This window comes from Podarcis raffonei, chromosome 4 (genome assembly GCF_027172205.1).
Source record: "Podarcis raffonei isolate rPodRaf1 chromosome 4, rPodRaf1.pri, whole genome shotgun sequence".
NCBI classification, from domain to species: Eukaryota; Metazoa; Chordata; class Lepidosauria; order Squamata; family Lacertidae; genus Podarcis; species Podarcis raffonei.
Genome location: NC_070605.1, coordinates 9,248,010 through 9,261,604, shown reverse-complemented (window position 1 = coordinate 9,261,604; position 13,595 = coordinate 9,248,010). Strand labels below are relative to the sequence as shown.

Genomic DNA, 13,595 nt, shown 5'->3' with positions numbered 1-13,595 from the left:
TACGGGAGTATGTGAGAGGGTGTGACCAATGCCAGAGAGCCAAAGGAGAAAGGCGGGCGCCAGCGGGGTTATTAGAACCGTTACCCACACCAGAACGACCATGGGAGGCGGTATCGATAGATTTTATGACTGATCTGCCTAAATCCCAGGGGAAAACCGCCATACTAGTCGTAGTAGACCTGTTAACTAAGATGGGTCACTTTGTAGCTTGCTCACATGCAGTCACGGCGGAAGAGACAGCGAAATTGTTTGTAGAACATATTTTTAGGCTGCATGGCGCCCCCTTGAGGGTGGTCTCCGACAGAGGGAAACAGTTCACGTCCAGATTCTGGAGGAAACTTATGAGCTTGTTGCACGTAGAGGTCAACTTTTCGACTGCCAGGCACCGAGACCAATGGGCAGGCGGAGAGGGCAAACGGTATCCTCCAACAATACCTGAGGTGTTATGTCAATGACAGAGAGAACGATTGGGTCGAAAAGTTGGCGCTAGCGGAATTTGCCTACAATAATGCGGAGAATGTGTCCACCGGGATGAGCCCCTTTTTGGCTAATTATGGGTGCCACCCCAGGGCGTTTCCAGGGGGAGGAGGGGAGAGATGGAGTGTCCCGGCCGCTGAACATTTTGTAGAAGAAATGGAAGCGATCCATCGTCAACTCCAACTCAACTTAGAAAGGGCCAAAGAAGAATATAAGAGGCAGGCAGACAAGAGCAGAAGGGAAGGTGAAACCATTAGGGTGGGGAGTCAGGTCTGGCTATCAACCCAAGGGTTGCCGTTCAAGGGGGGTTGCAAGAAATTGAGACCCAAAAGATTGGGACCATTTGAGGTCATCCAACAGGTCAACCCAGTGGCTTTCAGACTCCGGTTACCGAACCACATGAAACTGCACCCAGTATTCCACAGGTCATTACTGTCACCATATAGGGGGGAAGGTGAAGGGGTATCCACACGGGGGCCAGTCTTAGAAGAAAGGGAAAGCAGCAACCATGTGGCGGAGATCATCGACTCCAGGTGGAAGGGTAATCAGGTGGAGTATTTGGTCGCGTGGGAAGGGGAACCGGAGTCGGAAAACACCTGGGTGACGGCAGAGGAGGTCCGTGACGAGATCTTGATCGAAACGTTCCACCAAAGGTTCCCCAGGAAACCTCAGCCAGTAGCGAGGTTCCGGAGGGAGTACTTTGGCACCACCGACGATGAGGAGGAACTGGAAGGATTCAGGGAATCGGAGTTGGAAGAAGGAACAGACTCCGATGAGGAGGAGTACTTGGAAACCGGAAACAGCAACAGGTGGAGGGAAGTGTTCGAAACTTCGGAAGATGAGGGAGGTTCTTTCAGGGGTTTTGCTCCCTCGCCTCCCGCAGAGGAGGGGAGGGAAGGGGGTGAAGGGGGCCCTGGAGGGGAGGTGGATGTCAGGGAACTGCCATCTGAGGAGCAGGAGGTGAAAGGGCTCACAGAGGGTGAGAGAGACCATTCAGCTGAGGAGGGAACCAGCAGGGGGAGAAGTGGAGTTCCAAGGGAAAGTGAGTCGGAGGGAGGGCTCAGAGACACTTCAAGCGAGAACAGTGGAGAGGTTTCAGGACCTCCCATAGGGACACCTACTCCTCGCCGGAAACTGTCACGCCGAGAGTCCAGAAGACGCGTTTCCGTTAAGGAGCTTTTATGCTGGAAGAAGTTCCGTAAACGCCCACTGTCCGATTCGACGAGCGACTGATGGAGCCATGCTTAAGGAGCTCCGTCACAGACAGAGGTTTGTGGACTTAGCCAAACTCTGAGGGACTAGGATTTTACGCACAAGCAGCTCACCATCCCATCACAGGAAATCTCCGCCGGCCTTCAGAAGAGGTCCTGGACCTCTTCTGAAGGCCGGCAGGGGGTAAAAGTCTTTGCTCCCCCCGCCTGCCTTCCCGGGACAGCGGAGACTTCTCCACTGTCCCGGGCGATCTGAAAATGCTGGCGGGCGGCAGCGAAGGCTGCGCTGCCGCCCGCCAGCATTTTAAAAGCCCCCGGACAGCGGAGACTTCTCCGCTGTCCCAGGGCGATCTGAAAATGCTGGCGGGCGGCAGCGCAGCCTTCGCTGCCGCCCGCCAGCATTTTCAGATCGCCCCGGGACAGCGGAGAAGTCCTCCCCCCCCCCCAGCCTTCAGAAGAGGTCGGGGGACAGACTGTCCCCGGACCTGGTCTGAAGGCGGTTTCCCTAGGAACGCATTGATTGATTTTCAATGCATTCCTATGGGAAACCGTGCTTCGCAAGACGAAAAACTCGCAAGAAGAAAAAACTTGCGTAACGAATTAATTTCGTCTTGCGAGGCACCACTGTAGTCTTCTCCTGTCACCTCTCCACTGCCCTTTCCCCAAAGCTGTTTTACCCTGTGAGATGCAGTTAAATTAGCGACACATTGTTTTGAACTACCGTATTTTCCGGCGTATAAGACGACCGGGCGTATAAGACGATCCCCAACTTTTCCAGTTAAAATATAGAGTTTGGGATACACTCGTCGTATAAGACTACCCCTCTTCCAACACACAGCAAATAATTTTTTTTTAAAAAAACAGTCTCCAGTCCGGCTCGGAAATCCGCTCCACTTCCCAGTGGCTGGGGGTGCGCTTAATGCTGTTGTTGGTTCCCTGCCTTTGTTGTGACCCTTTTCTTTTACTCGGGGACTGCTTGGGCCACGTGTCTAGCTGCTGGGGCAACGCAAGGCTGCCATTTTGGACCACGTGGTCTACTACCGGGAGCGGTTAGGGTCATTCTGTTGCTGGTGATTGGGGAGGCACCTGGGGCCAATTTTCAAGCGTATTTCTGCTTCATCTAGAGAGCTTGGTGTCCTCTGATTTAATTTACTCCCCTTTGGTGGGGAGTTGCTGCTGTAGCCGGCGTATAAGTCGACCCCCGACTTTTGAGAAGATTGTCCTGGGTTAAAAAGTAGTCTTGTAGGCCAGAAAATACATTAAGTTCTATCCTAACACTGACCTGCAACCCATTTACCCAATGCAAAATTAATTGCCACGATGTCACTTTAAAAACAGCTGAAGATTAGCATCTAAACTGATGAATTGGTACCTTTCACACTGGACATGTTTCAGGTACACATACATGAAATATATTGCTACAAAGCTAGGAGATTGACCCTTCAGCTACTGAATCATTTCTCAAAAAAAGAGGAAAAGGAAAGGGGAAAAAAAAGGAAAAGTAACATTTGCCTCCTTTAATCAGAATAGCCCCCTTTGTGTATTAAGGCACAAGGTTGCCTCTGTACTGATTTTTCTGGCCAGCTGCCTGGGATGTCTTTACAGGATGTGGCTGAATCATCTTGATTTCCGCTACACCCTTAGATCCTTCAATAATTCCTCAAACATTTTAAAAAGGTACCACACCTTAAATTCAAAGCCTACCCCAGACTAACTGGGAAAAGTTCAAAGCTACCTCCAAAGATGCTTATTTTTCATAGATTTTTTGCAGCGGCACGGGATGTATTTGATTTCATTGAGAAAGCAAGCTGTGATGCCTGTTCTCCCCCAGCTATTTAGCTAAAATACAAGGCACATGATGGTACTTTGTTGCTTCAGAAAAAAAGAAACTCAGTTTTAACTTCAACAGAAAGCATCTGTGTACATCATCTCAAGAGCGGTAGAGTTGAGACAAGCCTCAAGGTCATCTGGCTCAATCGCTAAGCCCCTTTGCCTCAGATGAAACACACTTAACAAAATAATCTTAGTGGGGGGTACATCTCCCTCTCCCTCCTCTCTCTTCAAATCTGCACCCTGGAACACAAACGTTTGAAACATCGGACGAACTGTTAGGACAATACCTTCTTCAGCTGCTGTTCTTTAAAACACTTGACTGCCCTGGCAGGTTCAGAAATTAGGTTCTTGTAATTTTCACAGATATTGAGTCTGGATTGAGCCACTTGCACTGTGCCTTCAAGAAATGATTTCCACACTGGATACATGCTCCTAAAATACAAAAGAGAGAGAGAGAGAGAAGGTTGGTATCACTTGCGCCAGTTAATGGGCTGTTGGAACCATCAAAGGCCTGCTGTGATAAGCTTGCTAGGCAATTTGAGGGCAAATCGCTCATCTTCATGCTGCTGCAATCCTGTCTTTGGTGAGGTGTCTTTTTCGAGTCTGTGGAATCAGGCCTGACTGTGGAACTGACTTTCGAGTCTGTGAAATCTGACTGACTTTCGAGTCCGTGGAATCAGACCTGATAAAGCGATTCTGGCTGTCCATCCCACTACTTGCCCTCTTGACCCTTACCCTTCCTGGTTTATCCGTGAAAGGGCGGGGGAGGAATGAGCAGGTGGATCCAGGGGGTAGTTGGCATATTCTTGCATGAGGATGTGGTGTGCTTTGAAGGAGACAGTGCCCTTGGAACCATCTTTGCCCATGAGGTCCAGGACCCTTCATGGTAAAGAGTGCCCATCACCAGCTTCAGTTGCAGCATCAACTGTGCCTTTTCCTGGACAAATATGAGAGAGACAAATATGTCTATTTTTACATGCCCTCTACTGGTTGGCAGTTCGAATCCCTGTGATGGGGTGAGCTCCCGTCGCTCGGTCCCTGTTCCTGCCAACCTAGCAGTTCGAAAGCACCTCAAAGTGCAAGTAGATAAATAGGTACCACTCTGGCGGGGAGGTAAACGGCGTTTCCATGCGCTGCTCTGGTTCGCCAGAAGCGGCTTAGTCATACTGGGCACATGACCCGGAAGCTGTGCGCCGGCTCCCTCGGCCAATAAAGCGAGATGAGCGCTGCAACCCCAGAGTCGGTCACGGCTGGACCTAATGGTCAGGGGTCCCTTTACCTTTACTTACTGTATCGACATCTTATTTGCCTTTTTTCCTCTACTAAATAGCTGCAACCTTTCCTTACACGGAAGTTGTTTCAACCCCATGATAATTCTGATATTTTACAGGAAAAAGTGTTCTCTCCACTCTCAAGGTTGCAAAGCACAGCACTTGCTCTCCTCTCTATTTAAATCTCCCTTTGTGTAGAGATTTTCAAAAGGGTTACATGGCAAATCTGAAGAATCATGAACTGTGCAGGCTGTTTACGCTAGCCAGATTTAATACGTTTCCCTCAATGATAGTAAGAGGAAGATATTTAGCTCTCCCAGAAGCAGAGTGTCTCTGCAAATGTGGTAGGCAGGAACCTGTTATGTTGAAGCATATTTTCTTTCCTTGTGATTTTGGCATTTATGCCAGAAGACAATTGTTAGAGGCCTTGCAACTTAACAGGCTCGGCTCTATGCCGCCAACGGTTCAGGACCTGCTCTCGGACAGGAATGATCAAATTAGTTTAATAGTGGCTAAATTTTTGAGTGCTGTCCATGTGGAAAGACTGGGCCATTATAGAGAAATTTAGTGGTTCTTGATTGGTCGGTGATGTGGTAGTGTTATACTGTATTATTTATGCAAATTGTTATGCTGAATCCATATTTTCCACAATTTGTATACGGTGTTTGTTTTATAATGTGTGGTTTGCTATGCCTAATAAAGAGCAGCTTGAATGAAACGCTCCATTATTCTTTTTCACCTTTCTATCCTTATCAATCCATCTCTCATGAACTTCCTCCATGGAAGCAACTTATAACATTTAGCACAACAGCATATGCAAATTTGCTCATACTTATTTTTTATACTGCCATTCATCTGAGGATCACAGGACAGTTTACAATATAAAAACACAAAAATACAGTGGTACCTCAGGTTAAGAACGTAATTCGTTCCGGAGGTCCGTTCTTAACCTGAAACTGTTCTTAACCTGAAGCACCACTTTAGCTAATGGGGCTTCCTGTTGCCGCCATTCCGCCGGAGCACGTTTTCTGTTCTCATCCTGAAGCAAAGTTCTTAATCCGAGGTAATATTTCTGGGTTAGCGGAGTCTGTAACCTGAAGCGTCTGTAACCTGAAGCGTCTGTAACACGAGGCACCACTGTACATAACATAGTAACCAACAAAACAATACCCTCCTAATTTAAAAGGCCACGGACTGTTAAATTAGCCAAAGGCCTAGGAGAATGTTTTTGCCTGGCACCTAGAGATATATAACAAAGGTGCCTGGGTGGGGGAGCATTCCACAAGCAGGGAACCAACACAGAAAAGGCCCATTCTCGTTTTGCTGCCCTCTGGACTTCGCCGAGAGCCCTCAAAAAAGAGCCTCAGATGATGATCGCAGAGTCCAGGTCGGTTCATATGAGGAGAGGCAGCCTTTGAGCCATTTAAGGCTTTCTGGGCCAAAACCAGCACTTTGAATTAGGCCCAGAACTTTATGAGCCACGGAACTTCATAATTTCAATAGCTTCAATTCAAATTTAGCCTCTGACTGTGCATTCATTCAATGCACAAAAGGTTTTGATGCAGCAGAGACTTTGCTGACAGAGTTGGGATGGGGTGGGAGAGAAGTTATTTAATTCCTGCCCCACAGCTCCTCCCACTATTCTGGAGGGTCACCAAAATCTGGAGCAGGTTTTCAGAGGATGCAAGTGTTGCAGGGGGAATTAATGAAAGTTGCCCCTGCTTTCACCAGCAGGGGCATCCTTTGCTCCAGAATTCTGCACTGGGGATGGCTCCTACCCACAGAAACCAAGTTGGGATCCAAGTCCATATAGAATATCTGTAAGAAAATAAAGAGCATTTGATCTTCGGGACGAAATGCCATCAGCAACGCAAGTGAACTTGCTGAAATTACCTGAAGTCATGTCGATCATCAGCTTTTATTCCAGGCCACTCTTTCTTTAAGTACTGACTAGCCAATTTCTGAATGCCCTGTTTAAAAGAGAGAGAGAGAGAGAGAATTATTTACAAATGAATTTGGACTCTTGGCATTTCTCCAAAATATTTTCAGGAATATTTTTCAGTTTTTCAGGAGGTGTTGAATTCCTTCTATTTGAATTCCCAACAGGACCAGCAACCCAAGACCCATCTACACTCTCAAAGAATGGCATAACATACCCTCATGGATCACAGCACTGACGGCTACTAAGATGCTTCACGGTGCACATTTACGACAGGAGTTAAATACTGGTAGCATGAAAACTTGTGTTGCTGCATTTGTTTCACAGAAAGCCTATGCCCCAAAGTGGCTTGTGTTTATGCCTGTCACTCCCAAGACTGCTTTTTGCTGTCAATTTCAATGAAGCTGGTAACCTTGCAGAGAGATTTTCCTGAAGAGCATCAGTGGCGATTTTAGCTGTGTATTTAACGCTATTTTATTACTACTAGTGATCTGTGTAAAAGAAATCTGACTATTTCAATAAAAGAATTATATGTGAAATCCTTTATGCCTTTTAAGGTAGTGTATGGCTATTAGGTAACACAGCCTTTATATAAAGTACTTATGGCTGAAGCAGGAAAAGGTTTCACGTATACACTAAAGGCTTGAATGAAGTTAAATTTGGTTGTAGGTTATAATAATTGGCCTGCAAAAGATTGCATCCATAAATAAGACTTCAATAAGTTTGTGGAGATTAATTTTTGCGGCTTTGGATTTGCGAATGCAGATTTTAAAATTAATTTAATGAGTGATTGTTGACATTTTTTAGTTTATCCAGGAAGGCTGCTTATAATGGAAATTTGAAGTAAACGTTTAACTTCCCCCTTCTTTTACTCTTTAGTGGTGAATATTGCTATCCTGTTTTTTATGCATGGTTGCTTATTCTGACCTTAAGTTCCTTTAAAAACCATTTTGTTTAGTTTTTCTGATGTTATATTAGGCGACTGTTGAAGACCTTCTGTTGAAATGTGTTTGACTTACATTACAATATACTGTACAGGACTGGCCTGTCAGGGAACTGCCATCTGAGACGCAGGAGGTGAAGGGGCTCACGGAGGGTGAGAGAGACCATTCAGCTGAGGAGGGGACCAGCAGGGGGAGAAGTGGAGTTCCAAGGGAAAGTGAGTCGGAGGGAGGGCTCAGAGACACTTCAAGCGAGAACAGTGGGGAGGTTTCAGGACCTCCTGTAGGGACACCCACTCCTCGCCGGAAACTGTCACGCCGAGAGTCCAGAAGACGCGTTTCCGTTAAGGAGCTTTTATGCTGGAAGAAGTTCCGTAAACGCCCACTGTCCGATTCAACGAGCGACTGATGGAGCCATGCTTAAGGAGCTCCGTCACAGACAGAGGTTTGTGGACTTAACCAAACTCTGAGGGACTAGGATTTTACGCACAAGCAGCTCACCATCCCATCACATGGCCTAATAAGGATTTATTACTGGGTTGTTTGTAAATATAATGTTTATTTTATTGTAATAAGGAATTCTGGATTTTTTATATACATTTCCCTCCACAACTCTTTTTGTGCCATGGTTGTTTGAACAATTTTTTTAGTGGTTTGCGGGAATGTTGCCAAGGAATTGGGGAGATGACATGAAGCCAATACGGTACAATAGAAAGACCAAGGGGCTTAGATGTGGGAGACCCCAGAAAATTACTATCACAACTACTGCGGACACGAACGCAGCTGAAGTATTGCGAGACCAGTCACGATCTCTTGCAATAGGGTGGAAAGGAACATATTGTGATTTTACCAATACCCAGCTAATCCTCTGCACTACTGAACCTAGATAAAAATTCTGTCATTCACCCAAATTGTCAAAAGGTCTGCACATTTTTTGGATTGGTGGGTGGTCTAATGGTTATGGGGTTGCTCGTGTGTAAGTTGCCGCCACTCCTGGCTAGGTGACCTGGTTAAACCTTTCCTGGCTGGACTGCCCCTCACTTCGTGGCTGTTCAGTCGCTGGCAGAATCCGACAGTGGGCGTTTCTTCAACCTTTTCCAACATAAAAGTTGTTTGACGCCCAGTCTCCTCCTAGCCTCCCTGCGCGGAAGCCTTCTGCGCAGGGTGGGCGTGGGTAGCGGAGGACCTGTGCTCTCTCCGCTGGTGTCCAGTGAAGAGTCTCTGAGCCTGCTCTCCGCTTCCCCCATTGGCCCCCCTCCATCCCTGGTGTCACGCTGATTTTCTTCCCCAACAGGAAACCTGCCTCTCTCCCTACTTGGCCCCTCTCCAGCATCGTCGTGGAGCCCCTCCTCCTCCTCTCGTTCCGATGGCAGTTCCCTGACAGGTGGGATCTCACATACGTAGCCATAAATGGCAGCAAAAGTATCTCTTTTCCAGTGAAGACTAGTACAGTGGGTTTGTATTTGCAGCAAGCGTATAATATAAGGTCCTCCTTGTTCTGTTCTCAAGGACACTTGCTGCTTCTCCTCTCAAAAGGTCCCCAAGACAAAGACCATCACTGTTTGGCTCCAACTGGGAAATCTACCAATAGTTTAACCTTTGGCACAGTTACATAGAGCATGAGGCTTAGGAGTGCGCTCAGTACTTGCTTGTGGGTCACTTGGCAACCTTTTAATTCAAACAGTCGTGGTTGCAATATTTAAATGAAGGCAAAATCCCATTATTGTACATATGACAATTAGTCCAACTGTAAAGATTGGGGCTAAAAAATCTGGGGTGGGTTTTTTTAAATTCCTACGTAGAAATTAAAAGGTACTGTTGCCTAACCTTTGGACCTCCTAATATTACAATCTGAGGGTTTGCTCTCATAGTACACAATGGAAGGTAATTTTCATAGACATATGACATCCATGATATATGCCTGAGTATGTTAATTGGTCATTTTTAGAATCTTAAATACTTTGTGCCGGACACTGCCCTGCACTTCGAATGCAACATGTAGATTTAACCCTTTCCTCCTCATCACGGTCCTGACAAGAATACCCTACATCCCCACAAATGCTGTGAACAGCATGGAGAATATGTACTGTATCACATTATTCAGCTGCACCAGCCTAAGTTATGATCAGCATTTCACACAGGCGTGGTTTGCACATAACAGTAAGCTACCGGTTTATTTAGCCCAAATATGGTGTGGTTTGTTTGAATGTCCAAATCAAGCCCTACAAACTAATCCTGGTTTCTCTTCTGGAAATAAACCATGATGTGAAGCCACTGTTTACTGTTGGCTTTTGAACCATGGCATGTTCCAACTATGGTTTGGCATTAGTGTGAACCTAGCAGCTTCGCTTAACCATGGTGTGCTTGGCTACCTCACTGCAGATGTTGGCAAACTAAACAAGCTTTGGAGAAACAATCTATGGCTTGCTTTCTTGCTTGTCTGCAAGGCAATTCCTAGATTGCTGAACAAAGCAAATGGAGAAATTGTATTGGCAGAGTAGCAAGCAGCCACATTGTTTGCATTTAGATACTCACATGAATATATAATTAACAAGATGAGTGAAAAGCCTTTGAAAAATGGAAAGAAGACAGGAAGGATAAAGAGGAATTTTTTTCATCCTTTAACTCTTTGGTTCCCTCCACCATACTTCCTCTTTAGACCTGACTCCAGGGATAATTTCTGTAGTTGCAGCCTCTCTGCTTGGGCTTAGGTCTCTTCCCCAGCTCTTTGGAAGCCATCGTGGGCAAGGAAACCAACTCCTAGGGGCCTTTGGCTCCCCCAATAAAATATTTTAGGGTGCCAGTCACACCTCACCCAGTTGATGGGCATTACCATTGCCCCTTCACTGCACTCACATGCTCCCCAGCTCCCTTCCCTCTCTCACCCTTCCACTCTGTTTCCGGGCTTGGGAGCAGGGAGCGATGCCCACAGAGGCAAATGGACTGTGCGCGCACAAATCATGTGCATGTGTTTTAACTCAGCTTTTTATTTCTTATCTTGCTCCACCTTTTTTCCTTTTCAGTGAGCAGGTAAAGGTTTTATAAACTCATAGCAGAAGAAATCATGGTCTCTTCTATACTAGTCATAAGAAAATATTTTTCACTCTATAGGACGCACCCGACCATAGGACGCGCCTTGTTTTAGAGGGGGAGAACAAGAAAAAAAAAATCTCTCCTTCTCTGCGCAGCGCCCCTTCAGCGAAGCGGCAGGAGAAATGGAGCCCCTTCCATTTTTTTTTAATAGATATTTATTAAGATTTTTAAAGTGTTACAGAATGAAAAAAGAAAAATACAAAATAAAAATAGTTAAAAACAATTCCATCTTTCCTTTGCTTATCTTTTATTTGCTTATTTCCCGGACCTCCTCACACCTCCCTTTTTTGTATTCCAATTCAATTTATTAATTCAGCAAATCCTTTCCCTCTTTATTTATCCTAATCTTTCATTGCATTACCTTAATCTATTTTCATCTTATCTTGTAGAAAACCTTGAAACTTAAAGCTTAAATCTTATTTTTACCAACTTCTCATAACCATAATATTCTTACCTAATTCTTTAGACATTTTTGCTAGAGCCAAGCAATTTCATTTCAACATCTTTCTAACATTCATCAATTTTATAAAACAATCCTAGTAACAAAAAAAGAAATAAAAACAATCCAATCTTCATCCAGCGTCCCTTCCTCCTGGTCCCTTCCATTTCTCCTCCCGCTTAGATGAAGTGGCGCTGCGCAGAGAGGGAAAGCTGTGCAGCGCCTCTCCAGCAAAGCCAAGCCTGGAGAGCGAGAGGGGTCGGTGCGCACCGATCCCTCTTGCTCTCCTGGCTTCAGCAAAAGCAACGCGAAGCCTCCGGAGTGCAGCGGAACTTCCCACTGTGCTCCAGAGGCTTCAAGAGGCTATCCCTGAAGCCTGGAGAGCGAGAGGGGTCGGTGCGCACCGATCCCTCTTGCTCTCCTGGCTTCAGCAAAAGCAACGCGAAGCCTCCGGAGCGCAGCGGAACTTCCCACTGTGCTCCAGAGGCTTCAAGAGGCTATCCCTGAAGCCTGGAGAGCGAGAGGGGTCGGTGCGCACCGATCCCTCTTGCTCTCCTGGCTTCAGCAAAAGCAACGCGAAGCCTCCGGAACGCAGCGGAACTTCCCACTGTGCTCCAGAGGCTTCAAGAGGCTATCCCTGAAGCCTGGAGTGCGAGAGGGGTCGGTGCGCACCGACCCCTCTCGCTCTCCAGGCTTCAGCAAAAGCAATGCGAAGCTCCAGAGTGCAGCAGGCACTCCCGCTGCGCTCCGGAGGCTTCGGGTTCCTTTTGCTGAAGCCATGGAGCCTGCATTCGCTTCATAAGATGCACACACATTTCCCCTTAATTTTTGGAGGGGAAAAAGTGTGTCTTGTAGAGCAAAAAATACAGTATATTTGTTCCTCTCCACGCATAGTACTCTGATATTATTCTTAAACTTTCACATAAGATACTATCACAAAGGGAAGAGGGAGAGGAAGCTGAAGATCAATGGATCCGTCAAGCAGAAAGTTACGAGTACCAAAGGCCAGCTCCTCTGAAAATATCCTCCTATGCAATTAGTGAGCTCTCCCCTTCCTAGCCTGTGCTTTTATATTCCACCTTTACAGACTAATAAGGCTAATCTGAGAGAAGATGAGAAAGTAGTGATGAACTTTCCCCACTGTTAAGGAAAAATTATCTGGTCCAGATAATGCATTTTGTTCGACGCAACCAAGCCATCCTCTGCCTGGAATTTAAATTGCAGAATGCTCTGCCCCAGCCTAGCTGAGCTGCTTCAGTGCACTTAGCAATTTTATCACAGGCAGAAGTAACTGCTGCATCAGTTAAGGACTCCATACCCAGGATATTAAAAGGTCATCTTTAAAGTATATTCAGGGATCACTTAACCCCACTGCAGAATACAAAAGAGCACAGCCGTATAGGTTTTTACTGTTGTTCTCCTGTAGTACCAACACCCATATTTTTTCTGGTTTTCCTCCTTGCATTTGCAGGCTCTGGCAAAAATGGGAAACAGTTCCCAATGTTTCAAATAGTTAAACCTTATCCACGGAAATTTCCCATTCTCCAGAATTAAAGAAAACCTGATACAATTCGAGAGGGAGAATATGTAAAAGCAAGGTTTGCCAACTTTTGGACAAGCGTCTGCTCTTGTGCCTTTAGCTGAAGCTATTAGTTGATAATAATGCCATTAAAAGATTCACCTGGTGCTTTTCACAGAACAAGCTGCTGTTAAAAGGCACAGAAATAGACTAGGCTCCCTGCTTCCAGTCAACTGACAATCCTGAATTATATGGTGGTCAAATTGTTCAAAGAAGTGAGCATCAGGTTAGACCTATAGCAAACACTTTCAAGGGCAATATTCTTGCCCTAAGCTTTCCCCAAATCTCCCTAGGCAAGTTTTAAAAATAAAAAGTAGATATTTAATTTATTGTCTTTTCCTTTCTAGGACTAAATCCTTCCAAGGCAACTCACAACCGATTAAAAACATACAATTCATTTATTCTACAGATTACAAACCATAAATTAACTTTTAAATGTCAACTTTCCATAGAAAGCTCCAATATGTGCTCTGGGTGCACATCATCCCAAAATATGAGAACTGCAAACAGATCATGAAGTGAAAGAGATGCTTACTGAATATTATCCAATTTACAGCTAGCAATTCTGATGTAATAAGCACAACCAAATTGCTGGTTAGCAGTCACTCTTCCAAATCCAGCTTAATGCATTTTGTAAAAATGTTCTAGTTCTAGTTGAGTGAATTTACATGTATATGTATAGCCACTACATAATTTTGTAGTTATTCACCAAAGTCTTAACTAATTTTTCTTTTAAGGGGCTATTTTATAAAGCTGCCTATCACAAAATTATGGGCTGATGTCCATTAGAGAAATTTGAATTTCAAATCCAC

At 45.5% G+C, this 13,595-nt stretch overlaps 1 protein-coding gene across 4 annotated transcripts in view; it reads right to left on the bottom strand.

Moving 5' to 3' along the window:
* The window catches only part of FCHSD2 (FCH and double SH3 domains 2), a 376,100-nt gene that overhangs the window by 296,203 nt on the left and 66,302 nt on the right, over positions 1–13,595 (bottom strand). For all 4 annotated transcript variants that reach the window (XM_053385391.1, XM_053385392.1, XM_053385393.1 and 1 more), the window contains exons 4-5: positions 6,686–6,762; positions 3,809–3,953 (exon numbers count right to left, since the gene is read on the bottom strand). In XM_053385391.1, the coding sequence (XP_053241366.1) occupies positions 3,809–3,953; positions 6,686–6,762 (222 nt within the window). The remainder of the gene's footprint in view (positions 1–3,808; positions 3,954–6,685; positions 6,763–13,595) is intronic.